This window comes from Bos taurus, chromosome X, assembly GCF_002263795.3.
Source record: "Bos taurus isolate L1 Dominette 01449 registration number 42190680 breed Hereford chromosome X, ARS-UCD2.0, whole genome shotgun sequence".
Classification (NCBI taxonomy): domain Eukaryota; kingdom Metazoa; phylum Chordata; class Mammalia; order Artiodactyla; family Bovidae; genus Bos; species Bos taurus.
Genome location: NC_037357.1, coordinates 20,277,499 through 20,302,045, shown reverse-complemented (window position 1 = coordinate 20,302,045; position 24,547 = coordinate 20,277,499). Strand labels below are relative to the sequence as shown.

Below are 24,547 nucleotides of genomic sequence, written 5' to 3'. Positions count from 1 at the left end.
GACTGACCAATAAAAACTGTATGCATTTAGATTGTATAACGTGAGTTTTAAAAGGTGTATAATGTGATTATTCATTATACACGTACTTTGTGAAATGATGACCATACAATCAAGTTAATTAGCACATCCACCACTTTTTTTGTGTGAGAACTTTTAATGTCTTTTTTTTTTTAGCAACTTTCAAGTATACAATTCAGTGTTATTAACTGTAGTCACCATGCTGTACATTAGATCCCTCAGATTTACTCATCTAATAACTGAAAGATACTCTTTCTTTATTATTAAATATTCATGGTCATTCTCCCTCCCCTCCCTTCTCCCAGCCTCGGTCTTGCTCATTGGTTGATTCAGATGGTGGTTCTACAGAGAGATCTTTCACCAAGAAATCTTCTGTTGCTCTGATATATGAACCAACTTTCTTGAGGGAGATAAACAAAGCAAAACAGCATCAGAAAATGTGCAGAAAATTTTTTTTATTATTATAGACAGAAGCATTTATCCCTAGGTCACTGCAGTCATTCAGCTTTCTGAGGCTAGGTTACAGTGGAAGATTCTGGTATTTCTTGAAAGAAGAATAAATGGGTCCACTCTTAGTTTCTTTCTTTACGCATCCAGACATCTCCATCAAAGTCCCCTTGCATTTTTTGTCTCAAGAGCCCAAATCCTCTTATTAAAAGCCAGTCAGCAGGGGTGGCTTCTTGAGTGGTTCTTGTGTGCTGGAGCCTGGGGGATGGTGTTGTGGGTGGGTGAGGGGGGCCTGGAGGCTGCATTTACCCTACTTGTTCTTCCTGTGTCTGGGGAAAGGTTTTGAGGTTTGAAAGGGTTTGAATATCTTTAAAGAAAAAGGTTGCACACTGCCGGTCATGTCAGCATTTGTAAGGATTGAAAGTGTGTACTCTGAGCGAAACCACATTCTCAGGTTCTTTGACCTGCCAGAAATCTGCAGGCAGTGGGGAGCCAGTGAGTAATGCCAGCCAGAATGAAATTTCAGTTAGAGCCCGGCAAGGTGTTGAGCCCTTGGATGGCTTTCCAAAAGCTAAACCAATTTGCTGAATCGTTTGAGGTTGGCCCCTCCTGGTTTCTCACAAAAATTCAGAAATGAGCGGCCTCAGGTTCCGTGACTGCTCAGTGCTGAAGTGCAAATATTAATACACGCTTCACTGGAGGAGATAAAATCCCAGGTGCTCCTCCTGCCTGGATCCTCTGTCCTGGAGCCTGTTTCCACTCCTTCTCCATGTGCTGGTGGTCCCCTGCCTTTGGCTGCCTTTCATTTCCCACTATGAGATTATACATACCCCAAGTATGAATTCACCATCTGATAAAACACTTTATCCAGCTTTCTGATCATTGAGCATGGCTGCGGGCTCATGATAGAGTAACATTTGAACTTCGCAGGGGTCAGCTGATTTGGGGAAGGATGAGTTTATAAAGGAATACAACCTTTCTTTTCATAAGCAGTGCTGTTCTTGGCTTGGGTTAGACCCTTAGTCTGCTCAGCTCTGTATTTTATCACTGGAGGCTGGTTGCACAGCAGATATCTTCCCATTACTCCAGCTGAAATTCAAAGCTTAGCTGGATCTCTCCCCAAGGAGCTCCACTTTCCTTTCATAAAGAGTTATGCAGGTGTGGACTCCTCAAAGCCATTTTTTTAAAAAATGGCTGTTTATTCGTTCTGAAGCTAATTCATTTTTTGACTGTACTGCCCAGCTTGTGGGATCTTAGTTCCCCAACCAGGGATTGAACTGTTGCTGCCTGCCTTGGAAGCAGAGTCTTAACCACTGGACCGCCAGGGAAGCCCCTCAGAACCATTTTTGAACCTGTTCACTTTTGGGGATTGTAAGTCCCATGAAATTGCAGACCAAATAAGCTTGCTGAAGAAGGAGCACATGGTATAAACTTGGAATTTTTTCCCGTCCACCAGGTTTAGCCTGCTGAAAGAAAATGGAGGAGGTTTAGCATGTGAGATTGGATTGATTTTTCTGAGTATCACTCAGTTTCTACATTTCCTTACTTCTTATCATTTACTAACAACATGACCTAATGATGACCCCAAATAATTATTATTTATTATCCACAGTATAATAGCAAAAGGGGAAATGGAAACCCTTGCCTCGATAACCAAATATATGTTACCAAATATATAATGTCTTCCGAACTGTCTTAATTTCTTCATCACCTAATCATTAAAGGTGCTGAGATTCCAAATGCTCAAGTGCTGTCTTATTTTTTAATCTTGAAGTTAACATATAGCAAAACTGATTTTTTTCCTTTGAGGTACAGTTCTATGACTTTTAACCCATGTACAGATTTGAGTTACCACCATCACTGATGCAATACACAACAGTTCCATCATCCCTCAAAAATGTCCTCTTTTGATCTCTTTGCAGCCACACCTTCCTCCCACCCCACCCTCTGGCAACCACTGATCTGTTCTCCTTTAATACTGTTTTAAAATGTATTTCTTTGATAGGATACGCATCCAGATCACCAGGATATTCTGAAAGCAATCGTAGCATTCAAAACTCTCATGGTAGGTGCTGCTCTAAAATTATTATTCTCTATTTCGTAGTCTTTGTTCTAAAACAGTGACTTGTGTGTAATGTTTCTTTCCTTTTGCAAAGGTCTTTGGAGTGGAAACAGTAAGCTCTAGTGACCGTATTGCAGTGATTGTTTCATTTAATGTTGTCTTCCAAACATCATGCTCACCTGTGAAAGGTTGCCAGGCTGAGGGTGTAAAGTACTCACATTTGAAGTCTCTGCCACATTAAGCATGGCTGTGTGGGTGGGGGGTTTCTTTTGTCTCTTTGTCTTTACCCCTGTGTTGCTCACCTTACGTCTGTGCAACTCGTCCTTCACTGATTGGCATCAATACTGGATTCATCTACTTATGCCAAAAGGTGTGAGTCTATTCTTTGCCTAGGAAAAAGAAATCCTTCATCAAATCTAAAAGGAAAAAAAAAAAAAACAGCTAAAATGCAATTGCCGTATACAGATTGCTATCAAAGATACCTTTATCTTAAATCTTGAGCATGATGGCTTAATGTCCTCTTGAAACCACTAATGTAAAACCGCTTGGTGGCATTTTAGGAGGAAAGTAAATGTTATTTGGGGTGATTGATTAAGTTGAGCTTCATTTTAGACATTTCCGTAGTATTCCAAGTGATGGGGATTGAGGTTCAGTTATTGATTCTTGCTGTAAGATTATGATGCACCTTTCACCATCACCTCATTTTGGTTGCTGTTAAAAGATCTGTACCTGACGTGTCCGCAGTTAAACAGCAAGTTGAAGACCAGAGAGTAAGGTATCAGGTTCAATTTGCTGTGGGAGACAAAAAATGGTCAATTATTGGCAGTTTGACATGGTTCAACCTAATAGAGCAGGGCCACTGAAACCTGTGGCATTTGTTATTGTTATTTGTGTCCCCTTTCTTTTTTCCTGAAAAGATTGAATATAACATGTCTCTTTTGAAAACAAATTAGTTCTAATCATTTTACATGTTGTACAAGTTGCTTTGATGGTTATAGTATACATATTATTCCCATTCCAGGTGCTTCAAAAATGTATCAGTTTATTTCTTTAAGCTTTCATTTACCTGAAAGGGACAGCAGAGATTTTATAGAAAACACATCCCCAAATGCTATGACAGTCATTTGGAAACAGGAATATAACTAATCATATGCTTATTTTCATATTCAATTTGGATTGAATGCTGTTAAATTATTTTAAGATAACCGCATTTTCTGAAACAATCATATATATATATATATAGTAATTATAGCCTACATATTGTTTCTTGGCTTGTATTTTCAATTTGTATTTGTGCAATTCAGTTGTATCTCTTTTTCGAATCCTTTTAAGGATAAAAATGAACTTAGTACTTTTTATAGCAACCTACTACTGGTCCCAAAACAAAGTGTAGCACAGTGTACATGTTTCATTATAAGATCAGTTTGAGTCACTGTGGCATAAGGAGTTTAACTTTCTCTTTTTCAATAACTCTTGGAGTTATTTTATAAATTAAGATGTTATTTGGTTGGAAACTGAGTTAGAAAAATAAGATTGCTTTGTAACTCAAAGCTCTATTTATGCAAAGATAGACAAGATGGAGGGGAGGTGGAGCCAACAGGGATGCCAAGCAGCAGATCTGAATGTACTGTCCCCGTTTGATGTCATTCTGCTTATTTTCCCATACTCCTTGCAGGGAGGGAGAAGCAATCCCCTTCTACCAGTTTATCTTGATGTTTTGACAAAATGAGAAGTAGCTCTTCCTTACAAAATGTCTGGGGGCTCAAGGCCAGCAATTTAAAGTAGTAGATCTTTCTGTCTGTCCAGAATGGAGCTGGTGATGGGATTTGCGATGAAGAACAGGGACTCAGTGGAAATCTGAGAGTCGAGAACCACATCTTATTTTCGTCTTGTTTTAGGTCTGTTTCGGAAGAATTCCTATTCCATTATGTTCTGCTTTGGTTCCGTAGGGGCAGTGCCAAGATCTCAGAAAGAGAAAACAGCTGGAGCTGCAGATCCTTTCGGAACCTATTCAGGCATGGGAAGGGGAGGATATTAAAACCTTGGGGAATGTGATCTTTATGTCACAAGTCATGGTGCAGTGTGGAACAAGTGAGGTAAGAGGTTTCACAGCTCAACACCACCTCTTTCATCTCTTCTTCCATATGTTTCTTCCTTTATGTCTTCTCCCATCAAGGTCAAACACTCGAACTTTCGCATCAGAAACTGAGGACCTCTTCTTTGCCCAGCCCTCTGCTTGGTGCTGTGGGAGGGAGTTAGGAGGAAAGAACAGCCATGATCTTGATCTCTGCCTTCAAAGTACTCATTAGAGACAGATGAAAACCCAAACTGCAACTGGAAAACAAATCAAAATAGTCCATGACAGATTGTGACATCCCAGCAGTAGATTCCATAGAAGTTCAGAGAAGGGAGAGAGGAAGGAAAGACTCTATGGAGACAGGACCCGAGGAGGGGGCCATGAAGAGAAGAGGGGAAAATTTCGTAGGGGAGAGGTCCTTATTGTCTCAGGAGAGAGCACGAACTTGGCGGCCTTTGTTCTTCAGGGCACTTGATTGGGAGCAGAGGAAACCTCCCAGGCAGAGTGCAAGAGCGAGCTGATTGAGAGGCAGGTTGTGAAGAATGTCGGATGTCAGGCAAGGGTAGTTCAGATGGAACCATGCCAGACCTGAGGGTAGAGAAACACAGTGAAAGGGCTGTTTACGACACCATCTGGCAGCCGTACATGTCCACTAAATGGGAGGGGATGGGGCTGGAGACAGGCCAGCTGGGTTGGAAAGTGGTAAGTAAGTACCTCCCCTTCCCAGGAAGGTGATGGTGGAGAGAATGAAACTTAAGGGGCAAGTCTGAGACCTGTTTGGAAGGGAAAGCCTATAGGAAGTGGTGGGCCATGGGCTAAAAGAGATGACAGATGTCATTTCAGACCTGACTGAAATGTGATGGTTGGTATACAGATGGAGGTGACTTGTAGGCAGGTGTTGAAAAAGTATAGAAATGTGGGTAGGAGGTCAGAATTAGAGGCAGAGGCTTCCATGTCGCTGACAGATGTGCTTTCTTGGGAAATAAAAGTCCAGAAAGAAGCACAAAGGCCTGAAGATGGATTATATCTTTTAGGAAGGGGGCAGGGTAGGGGAAGAAGGTTGATTACATCACCTGGCATGATTTATTGGGTATTACAATCATCTTCTCCTTCCTTAAATATCTTCTTCTACTCCCTGACAGGTCTGTGTCAGAGATTCATTACTTTGGGCTAATGTGGTTACCAAAGAGGAAAGTGGGGAGGAATAAATTAGGAGTTTGGGATTAACACATACCAACTACTATACATAAAGCAGATAAACAACAAGATTCTACTGTATGCTGCTGCTGCTGCTAAGTCGCTTCAGTCGTGTCCGACTCTGTGCGACCCCATAGATGGCAGCCCACCAGTCCCGGCCGTCCCTGGGATTCTCCAGGCAAGAACACTGGAGTGGGTTGCCATTTCCTCCTCCAGTGCTGGAAAGTGAAAAGTGAAAGTGAAGTCGCTCATTTGTGTCCAACTCTTAGCGACCCCATGGACTGCAGCCTACCAGGCTCCTCCATCCATGGGGTTTTCCAGGCAAGAGTACTGGAGTGGGGTGCCATTGCCTTCTCCCTTCTAGCACAGGAAACTATACTCAATATCTTGTAGTAACTTATAATGGAAAAGAATCTGAAAAAATGTATATCTGAATCACTTTACCATACACTTGAAACATTGTAACTCAACTAGGCTTCAATAAAAAAACACTAGAAGAAAAATAAGCAATCTCAGGTAAAATGCAGATACCCTTGGGAAAGTTACTGTAGCGACTCTAACAGTCTTTCATACCTTTGGGATAAACCTCTTGGGTAAAGCAAGAAGGAAATAGTGCCAGAAAAAGAAAGTGGAAAATAGAGGGAAATTAGGGGAGTGTGTTGTCATGGAAATTCCAGAAAGAACATTTGAAAGCGGTCAGACTGCTGAGGGCTGCAGAAGGTTCAGAGTATGGAGACCGAGAAGCCATGGGATGTCACAAAAAGGCAGTGATTGATGACTTTGAGAGAGCGATAAGGGTGCAGTTATGGAGGGATCAATGGGGAGAAAAAGAAAGCAGCCAGTAATTTGGCAATAAAACGTCAAGAAATAAAGCCACAGGGGCAGATGACAGCCTATGAAATGGACAGGAGATGTGCCTATGCTAAAGGCAGCAGAAAAAGCGAGTTAGACAGGAGAAGTGGCTGGAAGCAGGAGCAGGAGATAAGATGTCTGTAGAAGGAAGCCAACCAAGAGAAAGATGGGAGAGAACGCAGAACACTTGTTAGAAAAATCAGCCTTGAAAGGTTGCTCTTCTCAAGCAGGAGGAAGGAGATGGAACTGGGCTTGAGGATAATTGTAGGTAAAATGGCTGGACGTGCAAGCCCAGCGACATCTTTGGCATTTACTCACTGCATATCTGCTCAAGTAGTTCAGAGAAGCATTTGTGTCCAACATTTCCTTTCAGTTCAGTTCAGTTCAGTTGCTCAGTCATGTCTGACTCTTTGCGACCCCATGAATTGCAGCACGCCAGGCCTCCCTGTCCATCACCAACTCCCAGAGTTCACTCAAACTCATGTCCATCGAGTTGGTGATGCCATCCAGCCATCTCATCCTCTGTCGTCCCCTTCTCCTCCTGCCCCCAATCCCTCCCACCATCAGAGTCTTTTCCAGTGAGTCAACTCTTCGCATGAGGTGGCCAAAGTACTGGAGTTTCAGCTTTAGCATCATTCCTTCCAAAGAAATCCCAGGGCTGATCTCCTTCAGAATGGACTGATTGGATCTCCTTGAAGTCCAAGGGACTCTCAAGAGTCTTCTCCAACACCACAGTTCAAAAGCATCAATTCTTCGGCGCTCAGCTTCCTTCGCAGTCCAACTCTCACATCCATACATGACCACTATTTCCTTCTTTGTTTTATGTGGGTATGATAATTACTGTGTAGTTACTGATTAACAGTAATTTTAGGAAGAGTTTAACACATGGGTTAAGAGCAGCGGTCCCCAACCTTTTAGGCACCAGACATGGGTTTTGGGGATGACAATTTTTCTACGAATGGGAGAGGGGTGGCAGGATGATCTGGGGATGATTCAAGCACATTACATGTATCGTGTACTTTATTATTATTACATCAGCTCCACCTCAGATCATCAGGCATTAGATTGCAGAGGTTGGGGACCCTTGTGTTAGAGCATAATAAATTTCTTATCACTTGAACCCCTTTATTTGGCCACTTTTCAAAGTAAAATCATTTTCACTTTGAGAACCTCAAGACTTATATTGTGCTGTGGTTGCATCACGGGCAAGAAGGCATTAACAGTGTGACTTTTCAGGCTTCAGCTTGGGAAACAAGCGTGGTCATTTGTACTTAACTGTTGTGTATAGGACTTCCCAGGTGGCGCTAGTGGTAAAGGACCCACCTGCCAGTGCAGGAGATGGGGGTTCAATCCCTGGGTCAGAAAAGTCCCCTGGAAAAGGAAATGGCAACCCATTCTGGTATTCTTGTCTGGAAAATTCCATGGACAGAAGAGCCTGGTGGGCTACAGTCCACAGGGTCACAAAGAGTCGGACACAACTGAGCGACTGAGCACACACGTTGTGTATAGGAAAGAGACAGATAAACTGGATTTATATACATTTCAAAGTACAATTAAACGAGTTTTCTACTTTTAAGTTGGGTATCTTTTTTTAAAAAAAATCACTATTTGTGTTTCATTGCCTTATATAAGATCTATCTTACAAAAATTCCAGAAATTCTTAATAAACAAAACGTGCAATTTCTGTTTACATGTAGTCTTTTTCCCTCCACTTCAGGAAAAAGAGGAGCGGTACCTCATGTTATTTTCAAGTGTTTTGATAATGTTATCTGCAAGTCCTCGGATGAGTGGCTTTATCTATCAGGTTAGTAGATTTCATATAAAGCAACAAGACAGATAATGAAAATAAATTTTCCTCTAGATGCACTGTTTCCACTCTGTATTAAGAGCTCCAGCCAGAAAAGGCAGAATGTTCTGACCCTTTTTATAATTAAACAATTTATGAGAGCAGATATTCCTTTGAACATAGACCTTTGTGTTAGCATAATGAGTTTATCCTGAACCTCCACTGCTCTGGTTATGAGATAGGTCATGAATGTGTAAACAGAAATCAAAGTCTGCAACTAAGTAAATTAACAGCAGCATTTTCCAGGCCTAGATCATATGATTATTGCTGAGAAGATATAAAGCTGACAGTTGCCTCTATGATTGTCTTATTACAGTCACATTATATGACCCAAGTTTCTGAGATGGAAGTCATTCAACTCCTTAGGAAATTCAACTCCTTTCAGTTGACTCCCAAGACACTGAGTGTTATAAGTTATTGTTGCCTATCCTATCTTGGCCTAGCAATGACTAATTTTCATGAAATTTGAGTTTTTGCTTTGTTGACGGACTCTCCTGAAAATCTGTTAGAAGGGTAAACTATGATTTAATCCTGACCTCATGATTTATGGTGTGTTAGCAAAACATAACCCACATTTTCCCGTTGCTTTCTTGTCTGATTAAAATTTAAAGCAGAGAAACACATTATCTATTGACAGACTGGAGAAATATGTCTCACCATAATTCAGCAGTGGTTCCTAAGAGGGTCAGAAAATCTAACAAAAACAGAGACATGTATAACCACAGAATTAATGGGGATGTTCTTTTTCTGGTAGGGAAAAATACCAGTAGCAGGAATGGTGGTGACTAGATTAGATGAAATTGAAGGGAATGACTCCACATTTGAAATCACAGGTAGGTAATTTTCTCTTCTTCAAATCCTTTTCGAAATGAAGTGGGGTTTAAATAAATAAACACTATTATTTTCTGTTATATAGTCCATGAGCAAGTTTTCCATGGACATGGTAAAGTGTATTCCATTTCCTTGGATAATTAGGTTACAGCAAGAGGAGGGAAGACTTGTGGTCATTCATGAGCCTCAGCTTGGCCATTAGTTTCAATCTTCTCTTGCATGAGAGCTAAGAAATAACAAGATGGACTGATGTAAATACAGTTTTATCTCCCTTCTGTCATCTATTCCCTGGTGGCAGAGGAGCCAAAGATGTGAACTTTTATCAACAATTTTATCATCAGCCTATGAATTAGCAAGATTTGTGTTTCTAAAAAGTGCCGAAAAACCATGAAACTTTCCTCACGGTTTGAGCAATCTGCCACACCTTGGTCATGCCCCCCAACTGGCCTGTTGTCCCTTTTGCCAAACCTGTTTGATGTAATGGTTGCACGTTTTTCACTGATACAACTCAATGGCTAACACTAGGATGCTGGCCCCAGACCATAACCCCTTCTTTCCCAATAGGGAGTCCGAGATTTGGTGTTGGCCTAAAGACCAGTCTTAGTTGGATCTGGCTTCACCTTTGATATTGGGTAAAGCAGTATGCTATTCTCCTTTTAGACTATGAACTAGATGGGCCCTGTGCTTAAATTTGGGAACTGTGAGCTTGTTTAGAGTGAAGTTTTATATTACTTCCAAGATTCTATAGGCAGTAGAAATCAAGGATGGTTTTTATAAATCAAATACAAGTATTTATATCTTTATTATCATGGCTTATCTGTTCCTGATAGAAGAGTTTCAACAGGGTTAACTCATAGCTATGAAAACTTCTCAAGATAGACACCCAAGTCCTAGCTGCACACAGTGTGTTTATGAATGAGGCAAGCTCAAGGTCTTCCTTGTCTTTTGTTTCCAAATGCTCCTAATCGGGTGATCCAGGTAACATAGTAGAGAGAATTGTGGTCCACTGTGGCAACAACCAGGACTTCCAGGATTGGCTGGAGCATCTGTACAGGCTGATCAGAGGACCTGCCTCTTGCAGTTCATTATCCAAAACATCATCGTCATCTTGTAGTGCTCACTCCGTAAGTAGCGTGTCTGTCCTGTCCAGGGATTATTGAGTCTCTTGTCAAATCCTGCCTACTGAGGACTTACAAGAGTGGTGAGCATGCCCTTAGCCTTTGGATAGTTTGGATTTGTAGGATTAGAAGTACAGTCAAACCTCATTAATTCTGCTTTCTTGTTATGGGGGAGGCCCATCCCAATTAACACAGAGTTTGAGATATGCAGCTTTGTTTGACAGTTATTAAGGTACTCCAACTGAACAGCTAGCAAAGTTTTTCTAACCAGAAGTCCTGCTAAGATGTTTTAGTGATAAACAGGATTTATTTTACTTAGCAACCGTTATGCTCATCAACGCTTTGGCTCCAATCCTTTGGCCACCTGATGTGCCGAGCTGACTCATTGGGAAAGACCCTGATGCTGAGAAAGATTGAAGGCAAAGGGAGAAGGGGGTGACAGAAGATGAGATGGTTAGATAACATCACTGACTCAATGGACATGAATCTGCACAAATTCCGGGAGATAGTGGAGGACAGAGAAGCCTGGGGTGCTTCAATCCATGGGGTCGCAAAGAGTCAGACACGACTTAGCGACTGAACAACAACAGCGTGCTCATATTAATAATGTGCTAAGGCAAAAGGGATAGTTTACCTTCTTAAGTACTGAAACGTCTCCATGCAATCACATTTATGCTATCACATTTCTTCATTAACCTTTAAGGGTAAACTTTGAGAGCTGCCTCCTTCTGCTGTATCACAGAGTTCACGGAATTTGAATTGATGAGATTTTACTGTACTTGCTGAGTGAGACTGAAGATGTGTTGTGTTGTCTGTTAACATTCAAACCTGTGATGCTCAAATTCCAGTTTTGAGCATCGTGTGTTGTGAGAAGAAAAGGGGCTTTTGGCATCAGATCTGGGTTCAAATCTTGACTTTGCCGATTGCTGACTGGTTACTTCGCTTTGCTAAAGTTTGCCTTAAGTTTTTCTGAAAATAACCTATGTAAGCACCTAATTGAGTGCCAAACACATGACTGAACTCATTAAATGTTGGCTGTTATTCCACTTTCCTCCCTTTCAGGGGATAAAAAAACATCTGACTTGAATGAAATTGCAGGACAGAGGGAGGGCAGGCTCATGGGATGTGGAATCAGTGTTGTGCTGTTCTTTTGAGGCCCCAAGTCTTGACTGGAGAATGCCAGTTTTCCAACTGGAGACTTGTTTTCCCATCCTTTCCTTTCTGGGCCTGGCTTTTCAGATCCAACCAAGCTATTGTTGTTCTCTCACTGTGTGGCCCAGGGTTGGGTTCATATGGCCAATTGCTACCATCTCATCAGACATTTTCCCAGTCTTTTAGCTCTACTGGACAGCCCCGAGGACCCTTGGAGCCTCCTCAAATTATAAAACCGTGGAGCTTAAGTTGTCTACGACCTGCACCTCCACTTAGACCATCAGCAGCACTAGGTTATAAAGAGGTAATTTTGCTACATATGGTATAAAATGCTTCTGACAAGCTGATTTTGTAGCTTATTAGAGATAGTTCTGTGGGGATGTGCTAGAATTGATGGTAGGCGATACAGTCAGTCAGTCTTGAGTTGCCAGACTCAGTGATTTTTTTTTTAATTTCTGAATTTTTCATTTCCCCATTGTCCATCTACACATATGTCTTAAATACCCCCAGGCTTTCTGTGCACTGCCTGAGTTTCTCCGGTCTCCTCCTGAAGGGCCTCTGGTTTGCCTTTGTGATGATATGATAATTCTATAAATTGGTCATGATGTACACACATCTCAGACAAAAGTCACTTTATTAGCGTGAAATTGCTAACCAAGCAGACCCAGTTCTGCATTTTGAATCATTTTGATCTATGAAACCAAATCAGTAAAAGTTTTATGGGACCAAGCCCTGGGTCTGAACTATGAAAGCCTGAATTATTTGCTGCAGTTGGAAAGAAAGAATTTAATGAAAGGAGTGTCTTGAAAAAAGAGGCTTCTAAGCAACAACCCTAGAGGACATTTGATATTTGGGTAGAATGGGGATTTCAAGGTTTTTTTTGTTTTTTTTTTTTCTTGTCTCGAAGTTGCAGTCAGGAAATGCCAGTCACTGTCTTCTGAAACTGTGTGGAGTGTTACCTTTTCCATCCAAACTTTTTTTTTTTTCCCTAGCATGGTTCTCATCATTTCAGCTTTCAGAAAAGATCCTCATTTATTAGTAACCGTTCTTTAAATAGGTCTTACTGCATGAAGATTTAAGTTTGTGACAGTTATGAGATGTGTCTTAGAATTACGGTGCCAAGGCAGCATATACTTTTGTACCAAACGTGTGTTTTTGATGCGTGATGCAGACTTAGCTCAGTTTTGAGTTTGTTTTGATTTAAAACACCGTGCCATTGTTTCACTTGTTGCCTCCAATGCTTAGTGCAGTAAAAGTAGAACAATGTTTGGATACGAGAGGATTTTTTGATCTTTTCAACCTGACATGACAGGAAAATAATCCTTGAGCTGAATCTTTATTATGTACCTCTATTCAGAATTTGGCCAGAAAACAGCCCCAGAGATTGGCTTTGGAAATTGATCGGTGATTCCTGCAATCATCCAATTTTCTCCTCTGATTACCTTAACCAGGAGTGCCACTTCATAGTTACCTAAGTCCCCTTTTTAATGATGGATATTTTGTAATTGTCAGTTACTAAATTCAAATTAAGGTGAGCTTTGAAGGGTAAAGTTGACTTAATCCTTCACAGAACTAATCCATTAAAACTAAGGCATGATCACTTTGTTTCTGCTGGGAGAAGTGAGTTATTAATATGTTCTTACTATATAGTGTGTATTTCAGTAATTTTCAGCATTTGTAATTCTTCACAGAACTGTATTCCTTGGGCTTTTGCATGACGATATTGCATCTGAAACTAATGTGGGAAACATGATGATATTCTCTCTGTGTAATTTATGATAACACTAACATTTCAAATGTTGTTTTAGAATTATTGATAAATGGATTTGGTCACTATAACCATCGACCTCTCACGCTCATCTTCTCTTTCTTTACATATTCACTTTAGAGGATGTCTTATATCTTAAAGGTAAGGGTAGAACAATATCTTTGGTGTACAGTGACATCATTTAATGCTGTGCTGTAATCTTTGATGAATGAAGCTTTCCTTTATGCTTGTTTTGTCCCTTTTTACAATTGGTAGCTAAAATATGAAGATACATTTCTGACATGTAAGTACTTTCTTCAAAAAAGCAGGCTCTTAGGAAATATGTACAAAAATGAAAAACTCACGTGTGACAAAAATAACAGGAAAAATAGAAATAGCATGTAAAATGTCTGTTTTCCATGGGCTTTTTTTTTGCTATTTCTATTTTTCCTGTTATTTTTGTCACATGTGAGTTTTTCATGTCTGTCTGCTTTCTAAGGAGATCACTGAGGCTAACAGGAAGAAATTAAATTCTTTGTCACATTTATTTGTAAGGTAGCAATTGTTATCCATTCATCCTGTATATATATTGCATGGGAGGTTGGAATAAGATGATCGCTATTTACTCGGATATTTAATGAGCACTTTTTAGACTCTCTGGTTATTCATATGGCAAATCCAACAATTCATATATAATTATATATATATGATTATATATAATTAGCAGATAAATCTGCTAATTAAAAATATGCCTTGCTTGGCTGTAAGTACATTACGTGTAACCCCGAATTATTTATCAGGAAATCTTTCATTTGGCTATTCTCTCTGAATACAGGGACTGTATTTAGTCTCTCTGCCTTAATTTTCCTGTCTGGCAAATGGAATTTGATATTCTTCTTTGTGGGACTGTTGCTAAGGAGAATTTCTTAGTTTTGAAGCTCTTTGAAAAGTGGTCTATACCCCACTAATAGTTATAATTGTTATTTCATTCCCTTAAAATTGTATCAGTGGGGAGGATAAACCCAGTTAGGAGTAGTGTTATTTCTCTAGGAGTGACGCCCATTACCATCTCTCCAGATGGTACCCTAAAGGCACTTGGCCTCCTGTATTTGCAGCTTGCCCATGCCATTCTTGGAGCCATTTTTATTGTGTATAGTATTAAATTTTGATACCCTCCTAAGTGCAACTGTAAAAATCAGAGAGCCATTCTACTTAATTTCATTTGCTCTTTTTAATTTTTTTTTTTTTGCGGGGGGTGGGAGTGGGGAGAACCTTAATTCATGAAGAAACCTCTACCCTTATAGGAGTCTAGTAAAAGCCCCAAAACGATGAAGAAGTTTCTTCATAAAAGAAAGACTGAAAGAAAACCATCAGAGGAGGAATATGTCATCCGGAAAAGTATGTATGTGTTTTTTATTTTTAGAAAGTTGATTATAGATGAGGAATTTTTTGAAAGCAGAAAATTCGAGCAGTATGTTCTCAGCATCATCTTTCCCATAGGGAAAAATGCATTAAAAAAAAAAAAAAAAGGCTTAGCCTCCTCTCAGACTTTGGAATAAGCTGTCTCCTGCTGCTTTTCACCTGTATGATTTTTGTGTTGACTATTTGACCATACCTGGTTTAGAAATACTAAAGGGACCTATTTGCCATGGATACATTTTTCCGTTCTTAGTTTCTGAATGCCTGAGATATTTGCCTTTACTGAGACTGACTCAGTAGACCTGAAGGGAGTTTAATGTTCAGTGATGTTCTCAGTTAGTCAAGGAATCTGCCTGCTGACATACTGAAACAGGGCTGGATTTAGAGACAGACTGCAAAGTCGGTCAGCCAGTGGATACATACACATTTGCCTCTGCGGCTGGGAACAAGGCACTCTGGGACACACATGAAGGAGTAAGTGCCACTTCCTAAATGGGTGACAGAGCTGTGCCTATCAGTCAGAAATAGTCTGGATAAACCTTTGCTAGACTTTAGCTTCTGTATCCCCCATTGCCCACCCGACTCCTAGGTCTGCACATGAGCGTGTTAACAGTCACGTCTAGGATGAGTTGGAGGGGCTTGGGGAGGAGAGGGAGACTCAATGACTAGCCTGGCTGGTTGGGAAAAAAATGTGTTATGTTAGTGGTGGAAAGCTTCCTTAGAGAAGGTGAGCCTTGAAATTTGATGGAGAGGAAGGGTGTGGTGTATTGGCTGAGAACTGAGGCCAGCGCCAAGCCCAGTGCTGGCCCTGAAGCCTCTGAGGCACATGGGAGACCCTCTAATTTAGTGTTTCGAGTGGCTTCCAGAGCAGACCACTCTCGGTGCTGAACTCACTGGTGCTGACCGCAGAGCTCCTCGGGGCTACTGTCTCTCTCGCTCCACCATGACAGCTGGTCAGCTTTTCTCTCCTGCCTTGCATGAACACCACTGGTCAGAGAAGCCAGTGCCCAGAACCCGCGTGCATCATTTCGAGGGTCCAGAGGCGTGTATCTCTGTGAAAAGTCACGATTCATTACATTTGACAGGTACGGCTGCTCTGGAAGAAGATGCTCAGATTCTGAAGGTGATTGAAGCCTACTGTACCAGTGCAAGCTTTCCACAAGGCCATGGCTCAAGTAGGTTCCCCCAGCCACTTTCTCTAATGAGTGATGTTTCTTCGCTACTGCTCACTGCCTCTTGGAAAAAGAGCAAAGCAACCCAGATGGGCTGCAGGGTGTGGAAAGCAGGTGACTTGCAGCAGAGGAGTGGGTACAAGGCTGCATCTTTCAGATAAGCTGGTTTTAGCTACCAAGTGGTTTGTTTACCCACTGTTTCTTTTCACCCAGAGAGAAAGAGAGATGCAAGAATAAAAAAAAGTTGGAGGTGATAGAAATGAAAAAAAAAATTTTTTTTAAAGTCAATTTCCTTTGAAGTACACAAATACCTTCACCAACACTAGTTAGGAATTAAAGAGCCCAAAGGGTTCCTGTGTCTGTGAACTGATGCTAATCTCTTCTTATAGGCAGATTTGGAAAGGAAGTCAAAATATTATCTTTGATCAGCTGCATATTTAAGCAAACAGAGCTTCACCAAGCTCAAGTTTCAGAGTTGCTCTGAAAATCTGGAAATGTAGCTGCTTAGCAGGGCCTGTTGAGAGTGTCTACAATTTATCAGGGACCTATTAGCTGAGGGTATTTCCCCCAGCCTGAAAGTGAGATGATGTTTTCTGATTCTTCCTTGTGCTTTTATAAAAGACATGTCACATGGCTTATGTCCTTGGCCTTTCATTATTAGAGACATTAAGGATACCTGGTGTGAGGGTCTTGCCTCTGCGGAAGACATGAGCTCTCCCTAAGGCTCCACTGGGACAGCCACTGAGCCCATGCTTGAGCGTGGGCAGGGCTTCCTCGGTGAACCACCCTGAGGGGTGCTGTCAAAGTGACATGTCTCTAAAGGCATCATGGGAAAAGCATTCTATGTGGACTTTGATACATTTGACTTTGAAGGGTAGACTGTCACACCTTGTGCTTCTCAGACCCAACCTGGCTGCAGCTTTGGGCACGCCTAGCCAGTACTCTTGCCTGGAAAATCCCATGGACAGAGGAGCCTGGTAGGCTGCAGTCCATGAGGTCACTAAGAGTCGGACACGACAGAGTGACTTAACTTTGACTCTTCACTTTCATACATTGGAAAAGGAAATGGCAACCCACTCCAGTATTCTTGCCTGGAGAATCCCAGGGACAGGGGAGCCTGGTGGGCTGCCATCTGTGAGGTCGCACAGAGTTGGACACGACTGAAGCGACTTAGCAGCAGCAGCAGCAGCAGCCCTAATAACAAGATTCCAGGAGCCAGGAAAGGCAAGTGAGAGCAGTTTTTATCATAGAAACCAGGAAAGAGAGGCACACAAGGAGACACTAGAAGCAGCAGCCCTCCTGTGATATCTGACCTCACCTCCTGCCTCCTCCTGTCTTCACTCTGATAGAGACAGGAAATTTGCTCAGAGGTGCAGGCAGGCATTCTCAAGAGTCATATTGTCCCCCCTCCTCCCTGGCCTCCCTTTTACGTGTGGAAAGTATCTAGCACAGTGCTTCGCACGCAGTAAGCCATTTAGCATCATGGTGTCATGGCGACCAACACTATACATCCCTCTCCAGCCAAAAGTCCTGCTCCCCTAAAACTGATCCCTACTGTTTCTTGCTGCATCCAGTTGGTTGGTCAGTCAGCCAGCCTGCTACCCACTTATTAAGCATCTACGAAGTCCTGGGGCCTGCAGAAGACAGAGACACATCCCCTTTGAGAAAAGCATGGAGATTGAGTGAAGGCAGTGAGTGTTCAGAAATTGAAGGGAATTGGCTTAGAAGAGAGGAAGCCAGTGGCTCAAGGAGACAGAGATTAAGGGATCTAGCTCTCAGAGGAAGGATCCAGAAGGGAGGCGGAGGTTGGAGGTGCAGGAGAGCTGTCTGGTCAGGTCCCATGGCTGCTCTGTCACCTTCTCCATCCCAGAGCCGGTAGATGGTGAGCAGACAGTGGTCAGGACGCCTGCATCTTTGCAGCTGTCGTGATCATCTCCCCACCCTCACTCTACCCTTGATCAAAATGGTCTCCACTGACTCTGCCTCATCCTGTAAGATGGAGAACCAATGGGGGTGAATGATGCTTCTGAAGACTTTTTAAGCATGTTGCATCCCCATGTAGTGCTATGTTCTGCATGATTTTTACTAAAATACAAAACACACAGAATGTGGTGTGCCATTCCCCAGAGATGGGCAGGGAGGAATGGTTGCTGGCCAGCTCTTTGCTTTGGAGGAGCCAGAACAGGAAAGGAGGGGACCTTGGTTGAGGATAATCTCACAGCAGCCTTTTCACATTGTTTCTGGATACAAAATGTGCCCCCGCCCCCAGGGTTGAAACAATGTATTCGGCCATTTGGAATTTCTCATGTCAGAAAGATTTCATCAGAAAATGTGACTGCTCTTGGGGTGCCAGTCAGCCAGATGCTATCAACAAAGACCCCTCAAAAACAATCGTAGAAAGGAACAAACCCCCAATAAATAATCTCCTCTAGTAATCCCTCTCCTCTGCCTCTGGCTACCCTTGTCTGTAGGTGCTCGCAAAGATTCCGTTCCCCAAGTCTTACTCCCCGAGGAGGAGAAACTCATCGTTGAAGAAACCAGAAGCAATGGCCAGACCATCATTGAAGAAAAGTGAGTAGAGCTGGCTAAACCTTTTCTGATATTTCCAGGGGCTGGAAAGAAGGTTCCAGCAGACCAAGCCTGCACTGAAGGGCAGACCCTCCTCATCAGAGCATGGGGCCCTCTTGGTTGATCGTACAGTTGGGAGCACAGGGGGTGCTTCTCCCACAACAAAGGGAAGGAGAAAGGAAAGGCAGAGGGGGCAGCCAGCTCCCCGGACAGGAAGGAACTTCAGGGTACAAACGAATACTGCTCCAGATGGGTTTGGGAGGCATTGGGAAGGCTACAGCACCAATTCCCCTGCCCATGGTGATGCCCCTCACATTTATGGACTCAGGCACTGGACTTTCAATATTTGACCTCATTTAAACTCCCACAGCAATCCAGTGAGATACACCACCATTGAGATTTACCACCATTACAGATGAGGAAATTGTGATTCAAGAAAGTTATGTCCTTGACCTACCTTTGCACAGTAATGAGGGTGACCTACCAGGGGAAAATCAGGTTAAATACTTGTTTAAACTTGAGTCATTTCTGAAGTCAGGCCTAAATTTGCATAGGACAGCTTGTTTCATAGCGCTTGGCACCGTCAATATATTTTTCCATCTGGTGCATGAAGTGATACGGCCAAATGATGAAGCACTCGGGCTCAAGAGAAGAACAGCCCTGGTTCAAGCCGATTCTGGTACTTGTTAGCTGTGTGACCTGGGACAAGTTCTTTCCCTTCTCTCTGCCTCAGTTTCCTCATCTATAAACTGGATGTGATAATGATACTTTCAGGGTTGTTGTGAGGTTAAATGGAATAAGAAGTACAAAGGCCAGCACATGATAATCACTCAATAAGTGATGATCATATAGTAATAGTTATTTACTCAATAGTAATAGTTATTAACTCAATAATAGTAATAGTTTAATTACTATCATTATGGCTACATTCACCCTCCCAATGACTTTATGAGGCTTTCGGGGAATGGGTTACTATCCCCATTTTGTATGTGAAGAAAATGAGACCAAGAGAGGGTGAGAAGAAAACTGGTTACCCAAGGTTAGAGGACTGGTAAGATGTCCAGTAAGTGGAACTCTGATCTCCAAAGTCCTTGTCCAGGGAGAGAGTGAGAGAGGAAATGACTCTTCTACAACTCAGCCAAGGTGCTTTATCCCTTTTGGAATACGTGGAATCTTCCAGAAATAATGCCCTGACTTTGTGTCACGTATGCTGGTGAGAAGGGCAATGTGCTCATGCAGACACTATAAGCAGGCAGGGCCTGGTGCCACCTCTCATTACAGTATGTCAGGTGATGCCCCCTGCTTCCCCCAGGAGAGAAATCAAAACCTTATGAGTAGCCCTAGTCTCTCTTTTTCTGAATTTTTCTTTTTAAAAATTGAAGTAGAGTTGGTATACAATAATATATAAGTTACAGGTGTATAATACACTAGTCGCTTTTTCCGTACTCACCCGAGCCGGGAAGCGAGCAGTGGAGGAGAGAAGTAATAGGAAAAGCGTGGTGACTCGGCATTGGAATGAGCTGGTGTGATGGTGGTTGTTAGCCCATAAAAATGAGGGACACAAGGGCCATTCATAGCAGTATCTCTCCCCATCCGCCAGAAAGGTCACTGGTTTTCAGAAACTATTTCTATAAAGCTGCTTTTCTTCTTAAGTATCACTTAATACTTCGATGCCAACTATTAATCTCTGAACTTTGTGTTGTTCTAGGAGCCTTGTCGATACTGTTTATGCCTTGAAGGATGAGGTCAAAGAGCTGAAACAGGTAATGAAATTTCTCAGATCCTAACAGCCTCCTTCTTCCCTGCCACACATGGGTAAACACCCTCAGGAGAAAGCCGGGAACAAGGTGGTGAGGTGGGCATTCTTATTTCCCGTGTGTCATCCAGGTGGGTTTTGTAGATTTTACCATGTGGCCTTGGATTTCAATTTCTGAGGCTTGATTATATACCTGTTTAGCATTTAAAATAGGGTCCCAAACTTAGTTACAACTTTCATGTTCCCTGACATTTGCAAACAGAATTTAAGAAAAGATAAGTCATTCATGGGACTTCGCTGGTGGCTCAGATGGTAAAACATCTGTCTACAATGTGAGAGACCTGGGTTCAATCCCTGGGTAGGGAAGATTCCCTGGAGAAGGAAATGGCAACCTACTCCAGTACTCTTGCCTGGAAAATCCCATGGATGGAGGAGCTTGGTGCAGACTGCTGTCCATGGGGTCGCAAAGAGTCAGGCATGACTGAGTGACTTCATGTAAATAGAACCATAAGTCATGAATTGTGGGCTCCTCTGGCATTCTTCCTAGAGTTTGAGGACTGCCTGTACTTTGTGATGGGGTAAAGCCTGGATTGTAGGGAGAGAGACCAGAAGCTGGAAGATCACTTAGGAGGCTATTACAGAACTCAGGGTGAGACATGATGAGGTCCTGAGCTGAGGAGAGAGAGCCACTGAGGCTGCAGAGGAGGGACATGGAAGTAAAGGAGGTATATCACTGAGTTAGAGCCTGTGGAAAATGGTGCTATGATGTGGGAATTGAGAAAGACCCAGAGGGCTTCCCTGGTGGCTTAGTGGTAAAGAGTCCACCTGCCAATGCAGGAGACACGGGTTTGATCCCTGACCCAGGAAGATCCCACATGCCCCAGCATAGCGAGGCCTGTGCACCACAGCTATTGAGCTGGTGCTGTAGAGCCCATGTGCTGCAGCTACTGAAGCCCACATGCCTAGAACCCATGCTCTGCAACAAAAGAAGCCACTGCAATGAGAAACCTGTGCACCACCACTGGAGCGTGGCCCCCGCTCTCCAAAACTAGAGTAAAGCCGTGCAGCAACGAAGACTCAGCACAGCCAAAAATAAAGTTAATAAATAAAATTATTAAAAAGAAAAGAAAAGAAAAAGAGCCAGAGATGGAAGATGAAACTTTTTCATCTGGGTATGTACTTTGATATGGTGGTGCCCTTCATGAAAATCAGAAACTACAGAAGGAAGAGATGTTTGGGTGATGGGGGAGATACTGGGTTCACTTTAGAACATAATGAACTTGAGGGCCTTATAACAAGTATAGGCGGAAATATCAAGTTGGCCCTGGGGGCTATGGACCTGGTGCTCCTGAGCTGAGACGAGGTCAGTGCCAGAGAGAATTGGGGTGGCCTCTTCACAGATACTTGAGTTGAAAGAAAAAAAAACAGTAAGTGAAAAGAGTGAGTGAGAAGAGGGCCCAGGCCAGAGCCCTAGAGAATGCTTGTCTTGATATTTCAGGGGTTGGTCAGCGAGAAGTAGAATAATCCAGAAGCTGCTGAGGGAGAGGAGTTTGAGGAGGGAGAGTGTCTTCAGTGGTGAAGGCTGCCAAGAGGTTGAGCATGAGGAGCCCTGTGGCAGGGACTGTTTGTTTGGTAACCAATCAGCCTTTTCCCATCATAGGAGAATAAAAGAATGAAGCAATGCCTGGAGGAAGAGTTGAAATCAAGAAGGGACCTAGAGAAGCTGGTCCGGAGGCTGTTGAAGCAAACTGATGAGTGTATTCGGGCCGAGTCCAGTAGCAAGACCTCCGTTCTCCCATAACCATCACTGTGCGGCTGGCAGAGGGTGCCTGTAGGGTGTCGGGAAATGTCCAGCTGAGTGATCTGACTCAGTTTGCTCACTTCTCTGGTTTTTATTTCATATCTTAGTCTCTCTGTGTGTGTATGTGTGTGTGTGTTTGGATGAGTGTTTGTGATTGTTTGGTTATTGATTGGTTGTTGATTTTTTTGACAGGAGTAAAAAAGCAAGAGGGAGTGGGAGAAGTCTCCCCAGAGTCTTTTCCATCAGTAAGCAAAGGGAAGCTATTGTAGGCAGATGACTCACAGGGTCTTCAGATGGCCTTCAACTCGTAGTGCCTCTTTACCAGCCATTATCCTTGGGTCACTCTTGTTGGGCTGGCTGCTCTCCCCAAGTGGCTGGCCATGGCTTATTAAAATGTGAACTTGACTTTCCCCCTAATGCTTTCCTCTACCTGGCAGCCCCTCAGTACCTAATTTACTGAAGGCAACATTTCTGGAACTCTGACTGGGGAAGGTGAAAGGCAAATATGTTTGCCCAGTGATCCAGCTGCCCTTCCCAGACACAGCTTGTGCCACCCTCAATACCCGCTTTTTAAAATGACTACCCTGTCTTGTCTATAAGACCAAGAAAACTGTAGCACCCTTTCTCCTTTCGTGTTGGTTTATTTTTCCATTCTGTGGGGCAGAAGCTCTGGTCACCCACGCCAACACCAAATCCATTAGCAACCTGCACTGGAGCATCTTCCCCTCAGTAGCCGACTTGCCCATCTCTTGCCAGTGCATGCTAGGTTTTGTCCCTGGCCTTCTGCTTTGTGTAGAAGTTTTCTATTTCCCCAGTGCTTTAAGCCAACCATCCCAATCAGTGTGTAAATTGGTTTGTGTGTGCTTTTGCTTTTTAAAAATATATACTGTGAGCAGTTCCTTTTATCTACGTCACATATTCAAGTTGCATCTTCTCATCCTTCAGTCTACACTGAGGTGATGTGGCGCCCTGGCAGACAGCTTTAATTCCCTTGATTGTCCTCCCATATATGCTGTGAGATGCTGTAATAGTCATCAGCCTCTTTGAGTAGGACTCTAAGCATGATTTGCAGATATGTGCTGTTGGGCCAGTTTGTACAGCTGGAAGGAAAGGGCCCCTCTAGTAGCTGTGTGCTGGTTCCTAGCAAAGCTGATTATTTGGAACTGGTTTACTCAAGTTGTCCATCGAATCAAACCCTTGCTGAGGGTTTCTAATATCTGAGAAATTAGAACTGTGATAAACCAGGTGTAGAAGATGGTCATGGCAGGGCAGCACACATCCAAATCCAGCACAGTTGAAAGTTGCAACCTGCCCCTGTCTCTCCCAAAGAGAGGCAATTTGGCCAGATGGGGGAGATCGCTGGAAAGAGAGGTCAAGGACCAATGGACAGATCAAAGTTGTCTCCCAGATACATTCAGTAGGTACCTATAAATGTGGGTTTTGCAAATGTTTAGAAACCAAACTTGAACTCCCGAGCTTGCTAAGCCATTTTCCTTTTTAGTACAGCAGAGGGGGTCTCAACTCCCATAGCTACCTGTTAAGGGGCTGTTGACTGCTTGCTACATGGCAGAAATTACATCCTCCACAGGAAATGGACTTTTCCTGCAGACCAATCTCAGCCAACCACACACAGCCGTCTTTGGAAGCTGAAGACTGAAGAAGACTTCTTGGAATGGCTGTGTTCTGTTTTTAGCCCAATGATTTAGAGATGCCATCCTTCACTTCCAGATGAAAAACAACAATAACAAGAACACAGATCATAGCATATGCCCTGTCTGTGGTTAGTCAATGGCTTGCAATAAATATGCAAACTATATCTGTAGGAAACATTTCTTGTGATTACAAATACTTTAGTTGATAAGGTATATAGGATTGCTTAAAATATTGACAGGTCTTTATTTTAAAGTGACGTGTCCATATGCATGTTTTGGGGGTGTGGCCCTTCTGATGAGAGGCCCTAGGTACTCTGGGTAATGTAGTTTTTGCAGAGTGGTGTCCACACTCACACTCAACAATCCTATACAGGAAATGAAGCCATGTTAACCTAACAGCAGTGTCTCCATAGTTGTGTTGTTTACAATACTCTATAAATGGGTCCCTGTAACCCTGTAGTTAAAACGGCTACCCTTCGAGGCCTTTTAGTTCCTCTTCTGTCGTGTCCCTTCTTACACAAGCTCAAATTTTCTAACTTGTTTTTATTTTGAAGACTTTTAAAATGGACATTTTCAATAAATAAGAATAACAATGCTTTATAAAATAAGTCCTGTGTTTCTTCTTCTTTTTCTTTTCTTTCTTTCTTTTTTTTTTTTTTGCTAGCTGGTGTGTGGAAAGAATTCTCATGCTGTGTCAGCTTCCTTTCCTGTTTCCCTCATCAGTTATCCATGCTCATCAGGCCCCTGAACTAGCTTCTATCTTTTTCACTCAGGGCAGATGATATTTGTTCCCCACTTTACAGAGATAATATGTCTCTTGAGGGAGAACCTC

The 24,547-nt window shown here is 42.6% G+C and overlaps 1 protein-coding gene across 12 annotated transcripts in view; it reads left to right on the top strand.

Annotated features, from left to right (window-relative positions):
- Window positions 1-23,879, top strand: part of ARHGEF6 (Rac/Cdc42 guanine nucleotide exchange factor 6) — a 116,798-nt gene extending 92,919 nt beyond the window's left edge. For 4 of the 12 annotated variants that reach the window (XM_024988102.2, XM_059883471.1, XM_059883476.1 and 1 more), the window contains 12 exons: window positions 2,471-2,530; window positions 4,477-4,623; window positions 8,371-8,457; window positions 9,254-9,332; window positions 10,309-10,454; window positions 11,767-11,904; window positions 13,489-13,509; window positions 14,652-14,745; window positions 15,852-15,941; window positions 18,410-18,509; window positions 20,215-20,269; window positions 21,923-23,879. In XM_024988102.2, the coding sequence (XP_024843870.1) occupies window positions 2,471-2,530; window positions 4,477-4,623; window positions 8,371-8,457; window positions 9,254-9,332; window positions 10,309-10,454; window positions 11,767-11,904; window positions 13,489-13,509; window positions 14,652-14,745; window positions 15,852-15,941; window positions 18,410-18,509; window positions 20,215-20,269; window positions 21,923-22,063 (1,158 nt within the window). In that variant the 3' untranslated portion in view covers window positions 22,064-23,879. The remainder of the gene's footprint in view (window positions 1-2,470; window positions 2,531-4,476; window positions 4,624-8,370; window positions 8,458-9,253; window positions 9,333-10,308; window positions 10,455-11,766; window positions 11,905-13,488; window positions 13,510-14,651; window positions 14,746-15,851; window positions 15,942-18,409; window positions 18,510-20,214; window positions 20,270-21,922) is intronic. The other 8 variants (XM_059883474.1, XM_059883473.1, XM_059883475.1 and 5 more) reach the window with 5 other exon arrangements.
- The last annotated feature ends 668 nt before the right edge of the window (window positions 23,880-24,547 follow it).